The 24,717-nt window shown below is 40.3% G+C and overlaps 1 protein-coding gene across 1 annotated transcript in view; it reads right to left on the minus strand.

Annotated features, from left to right (window-relative positions):
• Positions 1–24,717, minus strand: part of SLIT3 (slit guidance ligand 3) — a 483,586-nt gene that overhangs the window by 453,890 nt on the left and 4,979 nt on the right. The window contains exons 2-3 of the mRNA XM_054287925.1: positions 8,464–8,535; positions 6,612–6,683 (exon numbers count right to left, since the gene is read on the minus strand). Of these exons, the coding sequence (XP_054143900.1) occupies positions 6,612–6,683; positions 8,464–8,535 (144 nt within the window). The remainder of the gene's footprint in view (positions 1–6,611; positions 6,684–8,463; positions 8,536–24,717) is intronic.

The raw sequence follows: 24,717 nt of genomic DNA on the forward strand, positions 1-24,717 counted from the left end.
TCACATTCCTCAGGGAAGCTGCTGATTTCACCTGGGTTTTGTTAAGCAAGTCTTACAAGAAACAGGAATTCCTTACTGGTGACTTCCTCTAGAGTCAGATATCCAGTGTGAGCTCCTGCAGGGGTGAAGGGCAGCTGGGAAACCATTAAATTCCTCTGCTCCAGGCATGATAAAACATGATTTACTTTAAAATTTGATTTGGGATTGCCACAGCATTTCGGCCTCTCCAGGGAAAGGACAGCACATCCCTGAGATCTAAGAGGTGGTCAGCTGGTCCAGCAGGGGCAGAATTAGATTTGGGGAAGAGAGGCAGTTCAGTTTCTTGCAAACATGTGAAAATCAGCAAATCTCCATTTCTGGGGCTGACTTCCAGCCCAGGCAGCTGCACACCCCATTTCCAGCAGTGCCAATGCGCAGGGCAAGCAGGGATCACCCTCCTCTCCCTCTGTGCCAGCCTCCCACCTTTCCAACCCGGTTTCCCAGCTGTTTGGGGGTTGGTGCACACAGGGGAGGTGCCTTTGATCAGTCTGATTTGTGCACTCTGCAGGAATGGAAAGTGAACATCCCCAGGGCACTGCTGAGAGGGGATCAGACAGCACCAGCCTCCCCCCAGAGCATCAAACTGGGCAGCTCTGGGCAATAATAACATGAGGAAGGAACTTGTGAGCATGGAAAGCTGCTACAGGAGGGTGCTGCTGCTACTCTATTGCCATCAGGGTCAGAAAACAGCAGGTGAAGCAGTGATGATGGCATGGCTCACCCGTAAGCAGTAAAAGGTGCATTACAGCCCCTGGAAACTGCAAAGCCACACTCCAAATCAACACAATTCTTGAATAAAGCAGTCAGACTCTACCCATGCAAGTTAAAACAATTAGTCCCTCCAAATAAATTCATTAATTTACCATGTATTTTTCAAGGATGTTGTCTGAGAGGGAAGCCCTAAACAAACCCCAGACTTGAGAGTAAAAATGAAGGGAAGGGACTCAAATAATACTGTAAAAATTCTGCAGCACCAAGTGCTCCATTCGCCATGATTGTCCCACCAGCATCCAGGAATAAAACCAGTAACACCCTGTCAGATACTCCCACCCAAAACATTCTGGCTCCTCATATTGGACTTCTCACAATGTAAACAGTCACACTCATTTGAAAAGCCATGCTAAATTGGCCTGGAAATGCAAGGTAAGAGAAATTGCTTTGTCAGAGATTGGTTACAGGACTCTTTTTTAAATGACTGGAATAATTTCTCAGAAGATGTGGGGGAAAAGTTATCAACAATATTAATTAAATATTCACCAATATCAATAAATACTACTTAAATTTGCAGGCATCAACCAATGCAACAAAGAGCTTTACACTGCTTAGCTCACAGCTGCAGGCAGCACAAGAACTAAGTGCTAATCTATCCTTCTAACCAAGAGACCAGAACACACCTCCAGGTATCACAACCTGAATTTCAGTGTTTATTCTTTGCCAGCTCCCACAAGGGGTGACTCATTTTACCAGTGGTCTCTGAAGGAAACAGTTTTCCCTCATTTACAAGAGATGGCACCACTGGCCCCCAGACTGTGACCTGGGATCAGACACCTCAGGGCTGTTTTTCCCCTTGAAGGCAGCTCCTGCAGCTGTAGGAAAGTGCAGCCCAGGTTCTGACATATCCCACAGCCAGTTCCTCAGGAGCCAGGGGGATGCTGCTGTCTTTGGGGGGGAAAGCAGGGAAATCCATCACTCCAGTGTGCAGAGACACCTGCAGCAGTGTGGGAACCCAGGACATCCCTCTGGCTGTCCAGGAGTGCCAGGACCCTGCCAGGGGGCTCAGAGACCCTGGCACAGAGCCCAAAACACCTGTGGGTTTGATTATGACCCATGGAGCAAATTACCAACCTTAGATGAAGATCAGCAAGCCACAACAGTTTAGGTAGAATAATAGTGAAGTTATCACAGGGTGGAAAAGTAGATTTTGGGGTTTTTAGAATGAGGGTTCAGGGGGCAAGAAGGATGGATCTGGGTGTGTCCAGCCTTTCTCCTTCTTCTTCTTCTTGGCCTCCATCTTCTGCTGTGATGTTGGCACTTACAGATTGGTTTAGAGTAGAAGCTCACTGTCTAACAGATAGGTATTGGGAAGTAATTGTAAACATTGCACATGTAGGTTTTATTATAAAGACATAACACTGCCCTGGGGGCAGGCAGAGTGCCTGGAACTGTCCTGTTGGATGGACCTCAGCAGGGCAGGAGAAAGAGTTTTATAGATAAGATACAATGAACAACCTTGAGACCGAGAAATGAAGAGCTCTGACTCCTCTTCAAGCGCCGGGCTGGGAAAAGAGACTTTCTAACCTTTCTCGAGATCACTCTGACAAGCAGAGATCCCAACACAGCAGCCTTGGGCAGGCTGGCAGCACACCTGGTACTAAACCAACTCACCTGGAGCAGCAAGAGGGAAACACACAATTGATAAAACCAATAAAATACTCAGTCACAGCTCTAATCCCCTTTAGGGTGCTTTTGTTCTCCTGCATTTCCAGATAAACATTTCATGAGCATGGATTTCCAATGGGATGTGTTCCCCACCATACCAAAGCAAAATGGGGATTGAAAACAAGAAGGAATTTTTTTCTGAAAGGTTAAATTTGACCTGTGTGACATCTTCACAGCTCCTTGTGGCCTCTGAAACGTGTAGTGCATGCAGCTCCAGCAGGAACACCCAAACTGCTCAACCTTGTGTAAACACCAGGGTCTGCTCCATGCTGCCAAGGATTGCCTTTGTTTACAGCAGCAAAGAGCTGCCCAAAGCTTTTATTTCTTCCCCAGCTACTCTGAAGCACCTACCAACCTCTCCACTCAGCATGGTAATTGTGGAAGATGCTTTTTGTATTACATGATTTATTTAAAGCATGTCCAATCTCAATTTATGAAATCCAGATTGTGAAGCACCACATAACAATTTCTTCTTTTCCCTAGCATCTTTGGTCACTAATAGCAATTTTACAGTACACTGTGCCAAATAAATACACTTTTAATACCCCTATCAAGCATTTGGGAAGCTGCTTACAAAGACTCAATGCACAGTAGCATCACTGCAGTTAAAAATCAAACCTAATTTCCATTTTGACCTGTATCTTCACACAGACCAAACCAAAACCATACCAGGGTTAAAACCTGGATTCTAGCTTTTTTGCCATTTTCTTAGAGCTAATTATTTTTCCCAACTTTGAGAAGATTTGATTTGGCCACGCTTATACATTTTTCCCCCCTCCCCTAAACAACAAAAACACAGTTTTAGTGTTTTCAGATGTTGAGATCTTTTATGCTTGCTAAAGACACTAATTTGAGTAGAAAGAAGCAGCCATCAGCCAAAGTCCATTCTTTTGAAGATTACAGAGCTACGTGACAATTTCTGGCAGTTGGCCGTGGAAAAGTCAGGATCTGTTGGTGTCTTATATCCTGCCTCATTTTTCACAGAAATGTGTGACATACATCTGGCTCTGGGAGAAACGTCAGTTCATCTTTCAGGCCCACCAATCTGCCTCTTGATCCTCCTGGCACGTGAAATTTCATCATCGTTTATCTTAAAATCCTACACTGTGTTAATAGCAAAGCATAAAAGTGAAATGGTAAAACCCAAAATAGGGGTCAGCTACCTCATCACTGATCTTTATGTTCTGGAATAAAGCTCTACAACCTTGCTGCAATAAAAGCACTGGAAACATTTTGGCTTTTCCACTGTGGTGAGTACCACTGGTCTTTCTCAGGATTCTGGATCTTAGGATTCAACAGAACTTACACTGAATTTTGGGTTAGAGTCCTTCATTTTCCAAGTGCTGAGTACAAACATGCCAAAAAAAGAAGTGGTTTCTACCTTCCACAATTCTTCATTTCTCAGCTTTGTGCTGTCAATTCAAGATACCTTGCATGATGTTCTCTCTTCAACTGATATGGCCAAATTTTATTGAGCCAATACAATAAAATTTGTATTTTGAACAAAGTAGTCAGACTCTACCCATGCAAGTTAAAACAATTATTCCCTGCAAATAAATACTGACCATATCCTCCTTCATTTGCATTTTAAGCATTAATGTCCCACCAAAAAAAAGAAAAATCAGAGTAAATCCAAATAACAGGAGGGCCACCCCCATGGCAGATTTGGCAGCAGTGGATAACAGCTCCAAAAACATTTTATTTAAAGCTTACTTTACAGAACATGTCAAACAAAATTTTGCTGATTTGCTCAGGTAATAATGATGGAAGTGCTTCAATGTCCAGACAAGTGAAAATAAAATGAACTCCAATATTCACCTGAGCCCTTTGGAAGCCTATCATGAGGAAAGGAGTGGAACATACTTCCCCTGTTACTTTGAATGAAAACCTTTATTATGTGGTATTTTGCCAGGAATAGAAATTACTCCTGTTCTTTAAAGTTTGACCCAGTACAGCTGCTTTGTTTAAAAATAAGCTAATGATTACTTTTGCATCCACTTCAATAGATCAAAAAAGAACATTATTCCAAAAATCGAAGCAATGTAAGGGATTTTTATTTGTTATTTGAAAGAAATTAAATGGAAAAAAGCCAGTTTTTTTTAATGCAACCAACATACTTTCTTCATTAACATTTTGCAATGTTTGACAATACTTAATAAAATAGCTTTAATATTACCTAAAATGTTGCAATTTTGCCTTTGTGAGTTACGCCAAACTTTCCACAGTCCATTCTCCAAAGCCTACTCATAGCAAAAAAGCCCAGATTTATAGTTTTGTCCTAAAAATGATTTAAGCTAAAATACCAAAAATTTGCAAGTTTCCAGACCTCCCTTTCATACTACATTAATTTAGGAAATATTTTAATGACAGGCAATGCTAAAAGAGAAGCAGAGATGCAGTATGGTGAACAGGCCAAGTAAAGAGTTCGTACAGGGAAGGGGAAAAAAAAAAAGCTGAGACTTTCAAACATCACAGACTTAAAGAGACACTATTAAAGGTATCATATTTCCTGCCTTCTGCTTTCACAATGTATATTGTTCTCATTTGCTGGCAGAGCAGGCCCTGCAGAAACACACAGATGACATTTGAGTTTTGTTTCTGGCTACCAAGAGCCAGCCTTTCTCCTGGAAGCTCTTCAAAACTCTCAAAATTTAACTACCTGAACCTTTATCTAAATATAGGTATGAGAAAACTACAGGAATCTTTATCTAAATATAGGTATGAGGAAGATTTATTTATATATGTATACACATGTATATAAAATGAGCTCAAAACTAGGACTTGGTAGTTAGGATACTGACTCTTCACAGTGATTTATGTGAAAAAACTATTCTACAATGTCAGGCTATGTTTAATTTTAGAAAATTAAGCTAGGGTCAGTTTTTTCCTGAAATAAATCAGCCACAGCAAAACTCTGCACCTGAAAGTACTTTTTAATTGAATATAGGTGCAAATCTGTTGGAATTTAAAACTCATATCCCTTATTGCCATAGATGGAGCTCTCTGATTCATGACAAAAGTACTGGGTAAATTAATTTTAAATGTTCAGCACACTCATTAAACAACTCCAATGCAAATCTAATCCTGAGATCATCTGAAACAGCTTTAGCACAGCATTAGCTCAATACTCCAGACTTCTCTTGAATAATTGCTGGTGGGCACTTAACTCTTGAAAGCTGCTTTAGAAAATATCAATGGGAAAATAACAAGTCCTACAAGAAATGCCTTGCAGATAACAGTTACCAACCAAGCATAAAAAGCCTGCATTCCAAACCAGCTTGTGATATTGTTCTGGTCACCTACCTCTAACAAAGAATAATTCTCCAAAGTATTTCAGTTTTGCAGAGATTTTGTTCTGCTCTCACCATAAACAGAATTAATGATGATGAAAAGGAGCACACACAGCTAAGAGCAGCAATTGGGTGCAGAATTAACTTTGTCCTTTTTAATATTTAAATTTATACTCCTGCAGGACCAGGAGTTTCCTATAAACTAATTCCATATTAATAGACATCTTATATTCACCTTCTCCAAAAAAAGAAAAGAAATTAACTGCAGAGGAATTATTAACTTAAAAAGCAAAAATAACTTAAAAAGCAGAAGAACTCTACAATCCATCCTCCACAAGTCTTCTTTGCTACCCTGGAATTCACTGCTATCACTGGCATTATGCTACTTCAGAGGAAATTAAGGGAATCAGAAAACTAAATATAAAGGCAGTTTTAGAAATACTATGGTTCTCAAAGGAAAAAAAATTAAATTTCCATCAGCACAGACACATATAAAATACAAAAATAGACAATAATATGAAATTATTACTTAAAAAAAAAATCTTTCCCCCACAGACCAATTTTAAGATTTGCCCAGATTATGTTCTTCTGGTAATGTTATTGAGACTCTGGTTTCACTTCCAGTTCTATTTTCTTGGCAGTCACTCCACATTTAATTTCAAGTATTAGCTATCATGTAATGTAAATTCAGCTGTCTTTAAGAGCATGTTTTAATTTAGGCAGGTACTCATCTCTCTCTTTCTTAAAGAAAGTTAATTTTATTATCATTATATATTATGGATGACCATTAAGAGTGAGGTAGAAATGTGCAGCTTTTCCACAGGTATAAATACAGATACTTACAGCCTTTCAAGTTGTTTCAGGTCCTGAAAAGCTCCACGTTCTATCACACTGATCTGATTTTCTTCCAAGTGTCTGCAATTCCAGAAATACCAGTTAATTTTAACAAAACAGAAAATCATCCCCACTTCTCTTCAAACATTATCAAAACGCTTCTCACCTAAGTATCAATACCAATTTTAATTGGAGATTATTAAAATAATCAGGGTGGAGGAGCACTGTTTCTCTTGGTCACTAACAGGAAATTGATTCCAAATTTTCCTCCTGACCTCCACATTTGGTAAATATTTTTGTTCCTAAACCTCTGTAACCACATTTTGCTCAGCAAAGTGCTGGTCTGGAGGCTGGTGCTTACATCCCTGGGACATTATTCATCTTTCTAGGAGATTTGTGTGCCATAATTGAGATAACTGACTGAAAACTAAAAGTTTTCTCCTTTCCATCTATTTTGAACGTGTGGGACTGGAGGATTTCTTTCTGCTGTACAGGGCTATGAGTTTCCAGGTCACTTGCTCCTAGTCCTTATTCTGATGTGTGCAAACACAATTATGCTACATTTCTAGGAACACTGGGACAGGCCGCAGATATCTGTATTCCCACTGGAACCCCAGCAAACAGGGAGGGGAAAAAAGGAAAAATAGGGGTTTAGTAACAGAACTATGAAGAGATGATAAGAGAAACCAAAGAAAAGTTAAGAAAAATCTGAAGGATGCTTTATTCCAATGATATCTGTGGCAGACACCACACTACTCAAAGTCTGAGCAAATGAATTACACAAACCTGAAATGAACACAGGACAAAAGCACAAAAAAGCTCTAAAGAGGGCAGTTGTACATTTTGGTTATTCCTGAAGGCATAAAAGACTGCAGCATGATTAAGCAATGTCTGACACTATGAAAACCCAACCAAACTGAAACAACTATTGGCATTAATATAGCATAGAACATGTATTTTAATAGACTCTCAAAATGGTATTGACAGCTGGGATGGGAGCCAAGGAAATCTAAACAACTCCTCTGCTAGAGATGAGAGAAACACCACAAGACCAAGAAGTCTTCCCATAGATTTAAGGTGTTTCCTTAGTATTAGACAACTTGTTCATAAGTGTTAAGGTAGCAGGAGAAAAGTCTCACCTTTTCCTTAGCAGGACTTAAATATTACTTGAATTATCACTAAAGAACTCTAACAGTTCTTTAGTTGCAGCTTTAGAGTTTGTTTTAGAAGACAATGATGAAAAGTTTTCCTCTGAGTAACTCAGTAGTGCTGTTTGAGATTCATGTAGAGAAAACAGGAACCCAGGAATCAAAGTCTGATGTTCAAAGACTATCTACAGGTTAAGCTCTTGACGGAGATACTGAGACAGATACTGAGGTGCTGTCATGAGACAGCACCAGCTGAAATCTTTGTATTTATACTAGACCAAAAACCTCACCAGTCTCCTTGTGCTTAAGCTCTACCCCTATTCTTGACCAACTTCTGCTTCAGACTACACAAAATGCTGTTCATGGGACTGTACCTACAGTGGCCAAAATCTGAAAGTCCCATTTGCTAATGTCTCAATAGAAGTGATTTCTACATGAGTGATTGCAAAGCAGACCACAATCTTTAGCACATGACTTATTCAAAGCCAGTAAGAAACAACTGAACAGCTCTGAAACTGCAGTCACTTTAGTATAGAACTAAAATTTACTGTTTGACATAGGAAACTGTTCAGGTTGCCTGGTTTAAAACAATACCAACAACTGGATAATATGCCAAAATGACTAGAATTTGATCCCTGAGATTAAGGAATTTTTAAGTAGTAGCACCCTAAAATAGTCTCACAAAAACCAGACAAGTTTTGTGTTTTACTCACAAGACTCGAAGATTCTTCAGCCCCGTGAAGTCTGTCTTTGTGATTCTTGTGATGTTGTTTTTTTCTAGATCCCTGCAGAGGAAACAGAAAGCAGCATTCAGACACCATAACTGACACCCAAAATCCCATTAGCAGAAAGTATTTCTATCACTGGAGCACCCACCAGCTGCTCAAACTGTACAAACAAACATTAAAAGCATCAAAATCTCAAATAGCAAGTCATCAATCCCGATGCATTTTGCCTCCTCCTCTAAGTTGTTCTCACAGATTAAATTTCTCCTAAAAATGGGTTTCTCCCATTCCTAGTTCTAGTGTCAGTGCTCACTATATGCTTCTTTCCCCTGAGATTACAATTCTGTAAGAGGCTGTGCATACCCAAAACCCAATTAATACAAAACAGCTGAAGGAAGTGTACAAGGTCCCAAAATTATTATTCTAAAGCCAAGTGAGTCCAACCTGCTGCAGAAACTTAGGCCACACAGAGCCTGAAAAGAGGACAACTAAGTTCAGTGACTCCTTGTGTGCTCCTACCCAGATGGCTGGAACACTCACTGGTGCCACAGGAGCTGGTTTGCCATTTTCTCCCCTCCAGACCTGCCCTTGCCAAGAACCCATGAAGTTCTGCCAGCTGAGCACGTCCTGTTACTTGGCTGTAGATATTTCATGGTTTTCAGTCCTGTCCACACTGTTCTCCCTGACCTAGTGCTATCCAACAGGGACAAGACAAACAGCTGGTCTTCCTTTCTTCATCAAAAATATGGCATGTAGACACAAAATGTATAATATTTTTGGCATAACTTTTTAGAACATTTGACATCAATCTTTCCATGAGTCTAACATACAAGCAAGACCTTAACTGGATTGGAGCAGTATGTAATGCACCAGAGCGCAGAAATAAGTGTTGAAGAATATTGGAATCTACTTCTAATGGTTATTGACAGACATCAAAATAATGCTAATAAAATCCTTAAGTCATAAAATGGATTATAAACAGATTTCACAAACTATAGGCCTTGGTTCATGTCTCTTAGCACGAGACATTTCTATAACACAAGAAACATTCTCCTGTCAGGAAAGTAAGGGTAAAGACCAGGAAATGAGGGGGGAAAAGTCCCTATGTTTCAGCTCTATGAACAAGACAGCCTGTATCCCTACCTGACTTATCAGCTGTATTTTAAAAGGTTCACTGAAGAAAAGAAACCACCAAGCCTGTACAGGGCACTTTCACTGCCTGTACCAGCCATTCTCTTCCATTTGTCTTCGTCCTCTCAATTGACTCATGCTTTTTCCCAAGAATACCTTTGAATCACTGCCTGCATCTTTCAGATTTTCCAGTCTAATTTTCTCTTCTGTTCTGAGTTCGGTTCTGCTACCCTGGTGCATCATTAACTACTCACTGGTGTGCCAGTGAGCTGATTGCAAGAAACACTGGAAAGAATTGTGTCTGGAGTAAGCAGCGAGTAAATAGCTGGTGTTTGACTTGCACATTGTTCTCCATCTGCTTTTCACGGCATTCCATCACAAGCTTTTCCTTTATCTCAGAGAAGCTCTAGCAAAACACAGCATTAAGCTGGTTGGAATCCCCCGAGGCAGAGAGGAGCCAGCCAAGGGACATGGAGCAACACGGTGTCCATGGCCCTGTTTTTGTGTATTTTGGTAAGACTTGATCCCAGCACAGCTTTGCTTGGCTTCAATGCACGCAGAACCATCACTCCTGCCATGCACACAGCAACCTCCCCACCACACCCAGTCTGAGACAGCAATCCCACACACGAGCACAATTCCCCAGGAACACTCAGCATTCTTCCCTTGGGAAATTCTGCAGCTCTCTGTTCTGAAAGACTTCAGCATTCCTTGATCAGCACACATCTCGAGATCGCTTTTTCCTCTGCCCCTGCAGATTGGCACAGCCTGTCCTGTATACACAATATCAATCATCCTATTAATCACTTACAGAGTTTAGTGTCTAAGTGAAAGGTTTCCATTTCTGTTATTCCAATTACTTGCACCATGCCCTAACCTTAAGAGAAACATTCCTCATGAAGTTCACTCTGCTCAAACCATAACTGCAGCCTCTGTCTGTTTTAAAAAACAGTGTTTACCTTCTGAACATTTGCTTTTTCCAGCGTGCTCTGCCTCAAGGCTTATCTGCCATTTGAAGAAAAACAGACTGAAACCGTGATGAACTACGTAAAATTTCCTCCTCCTGTTCACAGTAGGTCTAACACTGCTCCAGAGCAGCAGATTGCCACAGGTTACCCCATTAGTCAATTAAACTTTGTGACTCTGAAGTTACTGAACTAATGCAGACATTAGTGGTTTACAGCTGGTATTTGTGGGCAACATAATATTTTATGTTTCCTTTATAAAGTTTGGCAGCTGATTATGGGCTCACTAGTGGGTTTCAACTACAAAGAGCTAAACCTTAACATGTAATCTTGGTTGGCTTTCAAACACATCAGTGTTCAAAAAGGACTCTTGGAACCAAACAGATTTCTTGGAAAAGAAATCATCTGGGTCTAAGATATGAGGGAAATAATACCATGCAGGCAAATTTATTTATATTTCATTTCAACACGTATCTATGTCCAGATGAAATAATATTCTTATTATGCAGAATTCCTGCATTTTGGGTAGTATGTGGGGCCAAGATGATGTTGAATCCTACTCAACACATCTCTCCCACAGCACCAGCTACTACTCTTGGTTATTTCACATTCAACTAAGATAGTCTAATCAATTAAAAACATCTAAGAAACCTCCATTAAGGAATACAGGTCTCTTCTGGAGTGTCAGCAGCAAAGTTGATTATCACGCCATTAAAAATAAATCAGTAATGACACCTATATCAGCTTTGGTAAAGCTCTTGACATTAGGTCTGCCTTGTCAATTTATTAATTTATTTTAGCATAATTTGTAGGATTAAGCATGCTAAGAACAGTGCAGCTACAGTGGTAGCTTTAAGAAAACAGACGTGGAAGGAATTATTTCAGTGAGAATAGAAACATGAATTGGACTAGAATGGTACAAGACATCATGAAAGTGAGTTCAGATGAGCTATTAAGGAAGCTTTACTCATAAACATGTCCTGCTATGTTCTAATAACAATTTAATTCAACACACATTTTGTAGATGCTGAAGACTGAGTCACACAACATACACACTTATTACAAACAGGGATGCTTGGAGCAACTGGAGCAAATCCTGCTTCATTGCAACAATTCCTCTGAATTGCTTCATCTTTCATTCTTCTCTAAAGACAATCCAGTGAATTCAAGACAGACTTTTCAATTTCTTAAAGCACCAGCATTCCCAGGAGAGTGCACAGATTTCCTCTGCTACATTACTTGAATTTCAGTTGATAATTACTCTGCTCAGCCACTCAACTCTTCCAAAACATCCGGACGCTGTCTCCTCACACTTTGTGCCTCAGCCTTCCAGGCTCTGCAGCCTTGGCAGTCACAGCTCCTCATCCCGGACTGCCTGGAGCCTCCCTGCCCTCCCTGGTGCTGATCTGACACCCCAGCTCCCCACAATGAGCAGAGCAGCTCTTACAGGAGAGCCAATAACAGCAGCAATCAGATGCTGCAGTCTTGCACAATCTTCAGCTCAATAATTCAGAAGGTATAGATAAATAAAATACCTTATACAATGTTCAAATCCTCTTATGTACAAGGATGCAGAAATTCAAAGCAACACTACAAGATTGTAGCAAGTTCCTGTTGTAGTCAGAGGTTATTCTGCTACCATCTGAACCCACTCTCTATTATAAATATCCAAGATAATTGGATAATAAACTTTGGGTCCTCATCTAAGTTGTGAATCTCAAACATACCCAGGTCAATCCCTAACTTAATTCTTCAACATCTTCAAGACTATAGGTTTGGGGTCCTTTACTCAGCTGCTCATTTCAGAGCTCTGGTTGCCCAGTTGTGCTTCTCCAGGCACAGAGAAGCCAAATTGAAGACTCTTCCTAAAGCACAGAGCAGTTCTCTCCCTACAGCTCTGTAATGGTTTGGTTCTGCAGCCTCTGATACACGGGCACAAGCTCATGGGCACACAAAACACACTCATTCTGATGTTCTTTCTGCAAATCTTGTGATTGATTTAAGACAAGGCTCTATTCTGTGTTTAAAAAAAATATTTTCCTTTATATTTTCTGATCTGAAAAATTACCAGACTTCAGGCCTAATTCTGTTACCTTTTAGTCAGAAAAGAAATGGCCTAAATTTAGTTCCTTTTCTAGAAGGAATACAGTTGTTGCACTTGGTTAAAGCCATTTATTATCAATACCTGCTCAAGAACAACAAATTTGCCTCTATTTCATAGAAATCTTAGGTGCCTAACTGGCAAACAGTGACATTCCTAACAACAAAACTGAAGATCCTTGATGCCCAATAATTTCATGGCAGTAGCTGATTTTGCATTTCAGTGACAAGCATAAATCCTAGATAGCCAATATTTTGAAAAACATTTACTGTCTAATTAATATTATTTGTCTTTAACCTAAGACAACATTACACAAAATGAAAACCCATGGAAAACAAAAATAACCTGCCATCTAAGGAGAAAGAGCACCAGACTTAATTGCAATCCTCAGATATTTCTTCATTTACATCAATAAAGAATTCAATAAGAGCAGTAGGGAAACTGTATTTAAGGAAAAATTAACTGCCATACACTTCAAAAAACAGCTCTTACCCAAGTTAAACAGCTCCAGGATTCTTTCCTGTCCAGCTGCTTCCTAAGTAAGGTAAATATTCATTTCTAGGCACAGAACCTCAAACACAAAGTTGAGTTTCTGTTCCTGCTACATTTTCAAAGTAGCCACTGGTTACCACACACCAGTTCAAAGTAGGGACAAACAAACCAGCCAAGAACCCAACACTCTGAAAGGAATCTTGATTCAAGCAACACCCCACAATCTACAGGGAAGATGAATTTCTCTTCACCTCATTTTTTGTATTTTCCAAGAAGGAATGCATAAAATTTGTGTGTCACAGAACAAAGTTCGGAACTAATAAAAACCTCTCTTTTCTCCCTAAAAACAGGTCAGGATCCAACACACCATCTAGAATTCCCATCAAAACAAACCTCACCAGGGACACAACTCATGCAACTCCCAAATGTTCATGAAGAACAGAAGAAAAGCAACTTCCCAAGAAACTTAAGAGCACCTGTTTTCAAGTGACAGCACACATCCTTTGCTATGATTAATCTGTACCTCATTCCAAAGGGTTTATTTTAAATGGCAAATCCACATTGAAAACATGGGAGCCAAAATCCAAGTGATAATGAATTAATCCAGATTCCTGGATCTAAGGAGCTGCTGATGTTTTTCATTAGCCCAATTCCGCCAAGTAACTGAAGCAACCCTCACTCCTGAGAAAAAAAAAAGGTTTTTTCTGTGCCACTGCACTGCTGAAGGACTTGGTCAGCCCAAAGCATCCTGAGTGGCAGCTGAGTCATCTCCTGGGAGTTTTTCTGTGCTTTGTTTTCCCCATCCCCAGTCATCACCCCAGGTAACAGCACCTGAGCTGAACAAACCTGCATTTTCCACAGCAATGCATTTTCCACCCTTGACCTGGCTATCTACTGCACTCCAGAAACTTAAAGCCATGAGGAAAACCTTCTTGATTTATAGCAAAGTTAAAAGCTGGAGGCAAAGCTGGAGGTTCAGCAAAGCCTCCCCCCTTTAGGAGTGCTTTGGTTCTTGGTTTGGGATGATGCTAAAACCAGCACCAGGAAAGGGATAAAAATGCACTCTCATGTGTGAATGTACCCACAGAGCAGATTCTGGCTGCCCTTTCCAGTCCTCACACACCCAGTGTCTGTTTTATTATTTTAACCATTTTCCATTATTTCTGCTGTGTAGCTAATTTTCTTTAATGGGTATGAACTGCCACCAGCCTCTTAACCTGAAATGACCATAATTCCCAAAAGAAAGCACTTGGCAATTCTCTCTTTTGCCTTCAATCCAAGAACTTCAAAGCTCCTGTGATAAACTACTCAATTATAACACTATCCTGGAGCCCTCTGGCAGCACAATCTGCATATCTTCACATTGAACATATTTTCATCTCCAGTTTTGCAATGCAGGAAATGAATTCCTGGGACTGGGTTTTATGAAATACACAAATCCCACTAGTTTCCAAATCACATGGGCAAGTATGAACATCACTTCCAAGGAAGGACAAAAAACTTCAAAATCATATTCAGCTGAGGTAATTCGATTTTTTAAAAAATACTACATTTCATGTCTATAAGAGATGAAATGTACTATCATTGTTATATAATTATATATATAAATATTTATACAATATATATAATATATATTATATATACACAATATTTCATATATACAATATATACTATATAAATATATATATTGTTGTTGTTGTATAATGACTTGTTATTTTTTTCTTATAATCAGCTGACTTTACAAAGGAGCATGAGAATTTATTTTTATTTCTACTGAGCTCTAGAAAGACTGGCACTCTCTGAACCTTACCCATCATTTAGTTCAATAGAAGACAAATATTCAAAGCCCTCCACCTGAGAGGGAACAAACCCATGCAACAAGCCCAGGTGGGGCAGGGCATGAGCAGGAAGATGCTTTGCAGCAAATCCTCCTGGAGCCCCACTGTGCCCCAAAACTCCAGCAGGGGCCCTTGGAGCAGCAAAGGCCACCTCAAGCACAGACTGAGGGGTTGATTATTTGGAATAATCCACTGCTGTCTTGCCCTGTGGGTTTTTGACAGCCCATCTGCAATGCTGGGTCAGTGCAGGCTCTCAGGACAGGAATGAAACTCTCAGGAATCTGTCTGGTGATGTTTGAATAGAGGCTGAGACACCTGTGTTTATTAAATTAAATTAAAGAGAGGTTAAGAGGAGATCCTACTGCAAACCAGCAGCTTGAAAACTACAGACCCCTTCCCTGATGTGCAGTAAGAACAAGGCACAGGTGGAGAAACATTAAGAGAGAAAAAAACAAGCCCTGCCACAACCACCAGTGCTTTCCAAATATTCTGCACAGTTTCAGCAACAGGAACTGCACAGATCCACACAGCAACACTGGGATCCAGCAATGTGGACATCTTATACAAGAGTAACAACCAACTCACTAGTCAACATTTCTGAATTTCTGCTGCAGTTGTTGGATACCACATGTGTGACCCTGGATAGTTTCAGTCCTCAGGAAAATTTAAATAGCAATTAAACAGCCACACAATAGTTGGAGTGTGCAAACCTCATGCTGCAGTCCATCATAGTTTTGTAACACACCTACACGACAGCTTTTAATTCAAAAAAGGTTAGATGCTCTGTTCTGATTAGAGAAAACTTTCAGGTATGAGTCAGACTGTTTTCTTTCTGTCTGAACAATGAGAAAAAGGGACCTTGGAGGTTAAGTGCCCTAATTTAGTGAATAAGCTGTCCATTCTTAAACCCATTACAGCAGTGCTGGGTTAATAACACACATTAAGCGTCCAAATGATCTGGAACTGCTTGCAGACAACACACTTCTGCCCTCACCCTTATAAAAATAAGAAAAAGAATACTTGGCAAACTACAAATGTTAAGAAATATCCAGGAGAAAAACAAACCCTTCACTTTTTGCAACTTGTGCAGTTGAATTCCAGGCTGAATTCCCCACAGCAGACTGCAGTGGAAGTCACACCAAGGCCCACAGAAAGCAGCATAATGGATTGAGTAATTCAAGCATTCTGCTTCTTCCAAGGAAATACATGTTTGTCTCAGCCTGCAGGAATTCCTGTCTAATAATCAGAGTGTACAGGTTTCATTACCCACATCAAGGAATGGTTATGCTGACAGCATAATGTTTAACAGTGCATTTTACACTCCTGTGCCCTTCACCTCTGTCCTCAGAGTCTGAACCTGCTCTTGATGCGCTCCAGATCTGCTCTGGCTGTGTCACCTGTGCCTGATGAAAGTCAGGGACACTGCAGGGAGAATGAGAGGGGTGAGGCTGTGCTGGCACTTTGAGTGCCAGAGCACACCTGGTCTAAAGAGACACCTGGAGATGGAGCCCCAGCACAGGAGGGAGAGGACAAACAGCACCCAGGGGTGCAGGAAACCTTTCTTTAATTTAATTCAACACTGCCCAAACCTCCAGTGATGGTCTGAGCAAAGTCAGAGCTCATCTGGAGCTCAAGTGGCAAGGGTCACCAAGAAAAGCTCCCAGCAGTGCATTGTGGTTTAATATGAAGAAGGCAGAATGTGCACTAAATAAAGAGCAGCAAGTACAGTTCTGTGCCAGATTAGCTCCAGCATCATTTTAACTCATATTAAAAATTAAACCCCAAAGTTAACAACTGCACATACAAAATGTCACTTCTTTACTTCTTTTCAATTCTTGATCTTGTTTAGCCATTCCTACTTAACTCCTCCAACTGCAGCTCTGCTTCCATGTCCAACAGGACCAGCTGGTTGCAGGGATTTCAGTGGCCAGCCCAGCCCAGGGCAGCTCCAAAGCTCAGACAGAAATCAGACCAGGTCAAACATTCCCTGGGCCACATTTTCACTCAGTTACCACATGGACAACCTCATCAGGATATCAACAGAGATGTGCTTCAGTGTTTGACACTTCTGAACTCATCTGGGCAAAAATCATTGCTGCAAACTTCAGCAAAACACACTTTGCTTTAATTTTGTGTTTCACTTAAGTGTGGTGTGTGACTTGAATAGATGACAGTGAATAAACTGCAGTGTCTGGGTGTTCTCCACTAATGCAGACACCCTGATATTTCAGACTTGCAATATTTCACACCTGCTCCTCACTGCTGTAAATTCTTGATAACTTGAAGAGACATCCCACGAACAAACAAATTATTTTAGTGAAGCCTAGCATGAAAACCAAGCCCTGATTTCATCACGCTGCTCACTTTCAGACATGCACAGACTAGAAATCCTTCCCAGATCTTTTCCTGGAAAGGTAAGAGAGATCTCTGTTTATGTTTGGGGTTTTTCTTTTTGTTGCTGTTCAGGGCTTTGGGTTTTTTAATGTAAAAAGCATCCAGTTTCACCAAGTCTATTCATTCCTAGCACCAGCACACTGAGTGTAACATGTCTGCAGAGGCCACTGAGGAGCAGAGGAAGCCAAAATGCTGCAATAAAATGTGTAGGACAGTTTTAATATGTAAAATGAATTTTGAAGGAAGGGTTGTATTGACTTGATGTTAGCAACCAGATGTTGCAACCAATTTACAAGCAACTTTCTTCACTCTTGAGTGGATTCCCACCTTCCTTGTCCCCCATCCTCATCCCACTTTTGGTTTTTTGCATGCTGCAGTAAAGCTGAATTGATTTCACAGTGTTTGCTAAATGAACACAAAACTCAACTTTTCCTAAAGCCTTTGCACAGAAATCTGATGTTTCAAGTTACCGAAACTCCTTGTGCTTATAAAACCACTTTGTACAAACCCTGCTGCACACATGAGGGCTATGGAAGAACCAGCTTGGAAATTATCTATTCCATAAAATGAAGTTAACATTAACTGGGATTAACTGGGAAAAATCCATTTTCATCTTCTAAAAAACTTCATATGCAATTAGCTAAAAACTTTCCAGAGGGAAAAAATGAACATAAAACTAAACCAATGCCAAACAAACCCCCAAAAAATCCATAAAACCCTTCTGACTGCTCCTTATCTTCTGCTGCCTTTTCACATGTTATCTATTAAAACTCAAAGCTCCAAAGGATCATTGGGCTGTTTCCTACACTTTCACATTCTTATCTGAGAAATTTATATCCAGATGTGTGTTTTCATCTCTCTGAAGAGCCAGCCCTTCCCTTAGGGCCTTATTTCTCAGTATCTATTTCCACTTCTGGAAAACAAGTTCTCTTTGCTCAAGAATTTCCCTTCCATCATTTTTTTTTTAACTATTTTTTTCTGGTCTCCAGCAAACCTCCCTGCTGCATTTACCTAGGCATTTCAGAAATGCACCATTGCCTCACTGTGAGCTCTCTTGTGCCCAGCTGTGTTCTCCACACCCCACCTCCAACCAGCTCCACCACTTCAAGAGGATGAGGCTGATTTCTCACCACTCTACAACAATTTCACACAAGTTTGTGACCCAGAGGCTCCCACATTGCCCAGGGATGCTGCAACCACTGCTGCCCTCCCCAAAGAAAGATGTTTCACCCAGGTTTTGCCAAAATCAGCATTTCAAAAAAACCTCTCTAATATAATGCCTCCCCAGTCTAAACAAAACCATCACACAGACAAAAGACAAAACTGGAGAAAATCCATGATTTAAGTTCCCACTGAAGTCCAGGCAAAACGTGCTCCAGGACAAACAGGAAGGCACAAGACACAAACTGGACTCATCTTCTCCTTGCTGGAGTTTCTCAGAGTCATATTTAAACAACACAACTGCTTTAATTAAACATTGCTGTCTCCATAGCTGTGGACAAGCAGTGCATGCATTTGCAGGATTACTCTAATGGGCTGGATGTCCTCTGGTCACATCTGCTATATGAACTTTTTATGCTACACACTCTGTCCTAAACCAGAGAGAATGGGCAAGCTGCTGTTTGCTGTTTCCTTATTGGAAGAAAATCATTAATGTACAGGTAAATTTTATTCTTACATAGGGAATGGGTAACAATGAAGGATTTCTATATTCTTTCACCTTGGATAAGACAGCACATCCCAAGAACAAGATAAAATTCTAAGGAAGTGTCTTCCATTTTTGAACAAACCTTTTGTGATCTTTAAAGGAAAACTGAAGTTAGGAATTGGAATATTTTCTATTTTGGGACAAATTATTTGTGGAAAAAACTTCTCCAAGTAACGTCACATTTTTTCATTCGTTTGGTATCTTGTAACACATGACACTGCATTTAATGCTGACACCCAAAACCCTCTTAGTCAGACAGACAACCAAGTACTTCAACTTAAAAAGCTGCTAAAATATTTGAAGAAGTGCTCAATATTGCCCAGTGCACACCCAGAGAAAATGGCAGAGATGACAATTCAATAGGACAGGCTTGCTAAACTGCCTTAAAATATTTGGTTTTACTCTGAGCTGAGAAAAGTGAGGAAGGCTCACAACTCCTGGCATCCTTTGGAACTTTCAGGATTATTTATTAGGTACACCAGTAATAGCTCACAGTCTATTAACACTTGAATTCTGCACCAGTTAATTATCACATTCTTACCTGCCACAGGAGAGAAAGAAAAGATCAACAGAAAAAAAAGCCCAAGGATTCAGGAATAGTCTCCTAACTATTTGCATGCACCTTGCTTCTGCTATCAATGTTATCTTCCTAACAGTAAAATACTTATCTTTTGACACATTTCACAAGAAAGTTGATTTCCACACTCCTCCCCTCTATTCTGTCCCTCTCTCCCCAGAGTGAAATTGCCAACCTTGACATAATCCAGCTCTTGAAATAAAGTTTGGAGACACACATTAAAAGCTGCATTTGATTGTGCTGTGATTTTGGAGATCAGAACCTCAGCTCCATTAATATGAAATTTATCACCATTTCTGTTATCGTGCCTAAAAGCACCCTCACAACAGCTCGAGATCCCTTCACATTGAGCACTGTGCAAACAAAGATTTCCCAAGGGATTTTCTGCAAAGAAAAAAAGAGCAAAGGGAAGAGACAGAAGACAGAACTGGTGAGTACAGCAGGCACTGCCCTCCATCCAACACAGCCGAACTTGCACTCTGGATTTTTAACTGATGGAATTAAAATTACAGTAAATTTTAAGTTTTGTGAAACAAACTGTTGGCTTTGGAGAGGTTTTTTTAGTTTGGGGTGGTTTTTTTTAAATATATATTTTGGGGGGTTTTTTTGGGCTTTTGTTTGGTTTTTTTGTTTAGTTTTGGGGGTTTTTGTTTGTTTTGGTTTGGGTTTTTGGTGGTTTTTTGGTGGTTTTTTTTTTTTTTTGAGTTATTGTTGTTGATTTAGTTTTTTTTTTAACAAGGGCAGTTCCTCTCAAGAAACAGCATCAGAATGGAAGGAAAAAAAGAATAAATCAATCACAAATGGAGCTCAGCACCATCCTCCCTGCATTTTCTACAGGCATGTCGACAGGCTGTTAAAAGTGGGTTTCTGATCCCCAAATCATTGACCTCCAGAGCAGCCTGTCCTCCCCTCCCAAGGAGCCCTGGCTGACACAGAATCACCAATCTGTCTCTGCAGAATCAAAGGTGCAGAGAAAACACCCTGAGAAACTGCAGGCAGCTCCTGTGTGCTGTGCTGTGGGTGACTGCAGGGATGCAGAGACAGCACAACGTCACCACTGTGTCCCCACACCACAGAACAGGGGTAATTAATTCCTGAATACAACAATTAATTCCCAAATACAACAATAATTCCCATTAATTCCCAAATACAACATTAATTCCAATTAATTCCTAAATACAACATTAATTATAATTAATTCCCAAATCCAACACTGCTGCCGTAAACCACACTGACCAGGGCACCCAGTGAGGCACTACCAGGGACAAAAATCTTTATATTATATATATATATTATAATATATATAATCTGCTATACATTTTTGTGTCCCAAAATCCCCAGGGCTGCTGCACTCCAACAGCATTTACAGATGTTTGAGAGCTGTATCACTACTCTGGCACTAATTCCACCACGCTGATCCCTCTGCAGGCAGCTGGAGCAGGAATAAAGGCAGGCACAGCATCCCACAGGACTCTCCTGAGGAGTCCCTGTGACAGAAAGTTAAGGATTTCTGCAAATATTGAGGAAAACAGGTAAAAATGAACTGATGGGAACATCAATTCTATAATCAACTTAGAAGCAAATTTCAGATAGATTTGAAGGCTGATCAATGGAAATTCAAGACAAGATCAGCTTTAAAACTGAGTTTTCTGCCTCATTTTAACCACACTCGTGTTTCCTGTAAATGCTCCCTTCAGCAGTGACAGCAAAGGAGATTTAAACCAATGGCTACAGTCTCATTTCTACCTGAGAGACAAAATTAGGGTCTTAGAAAAAGAAGTGGGATCACAAATAGAAAGGTAAAAATCTAATTAAAAGCTCCAGAAATCTATCAATCATAAGATTAAAATCATATATTGCAGCCACCAAACAGATGGTGTAAAAGCAAAATACAAAAATTTATTCTGACAGAGACAACTGACAGACCAGATTCAGTTGCAGGGGGAAAAAAAAAGCTGAAAATAACTGGCAGAGGTAAGAATCAGCCTCTTAAATTCCCTTTTCTGTGGAGATGGCCTTCAACTCCATCTCAGATTTACTGAGTACAGAGCACAGACCTGCTCCTTATCTCTGATGTGTTTAATGCCATTAGACAAACTGTCAGGTGCTCACAAGGCCATTTGCTAATGGGGAAGAAGCAGTTCTTGCTATTGACAAGATCCATTCAAGATCTCAAATGATGATACGTCTGACTAGAAAACACTGGAAACAGACTTGGAAATAAAGCATTACAGATCTCTGGAGAAAAGACTTGAAAAATACTGAAAACAGAAGAGGCTGGGCCATATTGCAACCCAAACATGACTGGAACCCAGCCTTTTCTTATCCTAAATATGACTTACACAACAAGCAAAAAAGTGGAATTGATATTGCTTTGATATTGGCAAATTGTTGGTGAACATAAGAGGGATGGGAGCCACCAGAGCAGTCACAGATCAAAATCCACACTGTGTCATGCTAAAGCAATGAGAATTAAGAGTCAATGAGAACTTCTGGAAGTTTCCTGTGACCCCAGAGCAGAAAGGAGCCAAGGACAGGAGGCACATTCCCACCAGCCTGACCCTCAGACCTCACATGAGAACAGGGAATAAAACTACTATAACACTAGTTATAAGATTTTCTGAACACCACTGCTCCATCTAAATCCCTATGACAGGATGGACAGACAGACAATGCCCTGAAGGAGCCTCTGCCCCACATCCCTTGCAGTCAGCCCTTCTCCATCGTGTTGCCAACGTCATTCTTCTTGGAAAAGCTTTGCCCTTTGAGGTTCACTTAGGATTTGCTCCCCAAACTTATCTTCATTCCTCACCCAAAGTTAGAAACTTCTGTGTCTCCTCCTCCCTGTTTTGCCCTGCAGGACGGACAATAAGCCCAACAGCAAAAGAGGAGCCCCTTCAGAGAGCTGTGGGATCTCAAGATGTGTGAGGGGATTCCTACAGCTGGTCCATACTGTGGGAAATACAGCTTTTTCCTAATTTCCATACAACCTTTATCAAGGGTTTTGGGAAAATGAAGCTTCAAGTCATTTGGGGTGTGAGCTCCTGGGAGGGAACACATCCTGATTTCACAAACTCACTTCTTTACCTGCAATCACTGAAATTACTCATTGAATATCCTCATTAGAGCCAAGTCCTTTCCCCCTATTGTCATTATCCTCAAACATCTTGTGAGATTTCTGTGAAAAAAAAATCATTTTTCTCTCTCTATGGAGGTTGAGGAGTAGCCTAAATACTCTTGAAAACACAGACAACAAATATGCAACAAACACAGTCAATGTCCATGCAGGACAAGCTACTTTTGCTTTAAACATGCCTGGAAATGTTTGTACCTGGCAGTGACATGGCAAGAAATTACAGGTAGTTCTCACTGTAAAGGTCAAATGACAATGTAAAACACAAGGAATTTTATAAAACTACTGTGCCAATAAAAGAGTATCAGGATTTACTTTTTTTATTGGCCTCACATCCCTACAGGTAAGCTGCACCTGTATTTTTGGCCACATGCTTCCCCAAACTCATACAGTGCACAAATTCCAGGGGTATAAAAACAATATCATCATCTGCATTTCAGGAATTCCTAAAAGACAACAGCTGCCCTTCAGAGGGGCAATTTTCCTTTGGCCTAATTCCTTTGCATGAATCAATACTCAGCTGCAAAAGTAAGAGTATGAATAAAAGTAAATAGTCTCGGAGAAGCTCATTAAAAAGTCCTGCAGGAAGTAGCCTGGTCTCTTTCATCTCAAAATCTAATCCAAATTTGTGCAAATAAATACAGGCAACATGACAATGGCCACTGCTTGCTTCTGCAGCTACCAATTTACAGCAGCTAATTCCATCCTTCTTCCTGCTCCCATCACTTCAAAACCATGTCACAGATTTAATAGCAGCAGACTGATCCTACCCAGGTCTGTGCCAACATCCACTCAAGCACTGCTAGTCACAGTTACATTAGGAAAGGGATTTATCCCCATAAAATCAGAGAATTCAGTGGGGTTTTCCCAGGATCAGTCCCTCCAAGAGCAAGTTTTCCAAGTTAAAGCCATATACATCCACTTACTGACACATGACCTAGGGAAAAAAATATCTGAGAAATGCTCCATGCAAGGTTTTGGAGACAATTACTACAAACAAATGAGTGGTAATCCCCAGTGGGAAAAGCTCTAGAAAAGCAGAATGTCAGTGTAAGAGTCACATAATTATATTTGCATGTGTTGAACATCTCCTTCTGCAGGAATATGGAAGCGTTCAAGACAGGAGCTTAGATTTAATTTGGAGACAGAATTGAGGAAGTTGAAGACTTATTACAAGCCAGTGCAGCTTCAGCAGCTCCATGCACCTAGGCCAAAACCACCATAATAATATATTTGTGTAACAGAAACCCCAGACCACATGAAAACTCAGGAGTAAGCAGATGACTAAGCTTCTAAATTGCACCTAAATGTGGGCACACTCAATTTAGCTGCTCAGACAAAGCACAGAACAGATTAGTCCTGCAAACTTTATCAATTTAGCAAGGTAAAGAATCCTTCAAATGAAAGGCAAAACAAAGCAATGACTAACACAGGAGAGCTATCAATTAAACAAGAGCCTAAGCCACCAAACAAACTCATCAAGAACTCAAACATGGTTAAATTCCCCAAATAAGCTTTTATACATATGTAATGTGCTGCTGGCAGACAGGAAGATAACCAGGCATGAATGGGAGGAAATTCACAAAGGTTCATGCTTCACATTCAAGCCCAGAAGACTTCTGAGCACTTTCTCAGAATCACTGGTTCCTTTCAGAGCTGAAAAACTCAGCTGTCAGGCTTTGATCTGCTCACTACATTTATGCATCATCTCAAATTAAACCTGGCTATCAGCATTACTAAGTGTTATAAAGAGTTACATGTATGATATTCTACATATATAGAAAGCATTCCACTGAACGAAATTATATAAATAATCTCATCTGAGAAGTGAAGCACCACTAAGGAAACTCTGATTATGGGAGTTTGATGGAGCAATCCTAAGGAACATTTCAGAAAGGTAAAA

This window comes from Melozone crissalis, unplaced genomic scaffold (assembly GCF_028551555.1).
Source record: "Melozone crissalis strain CALT ecotype California unplaced genomic scaffold, PUWL_Pcris_2 ptg000061l_1, whole genome shotgun sequence".
Lineage (NCBI taxonomy): Eukaryota > Metazoa > Chordata > Aves > Passeriformes > Passerellidae > Melozone > Melozone crissalis.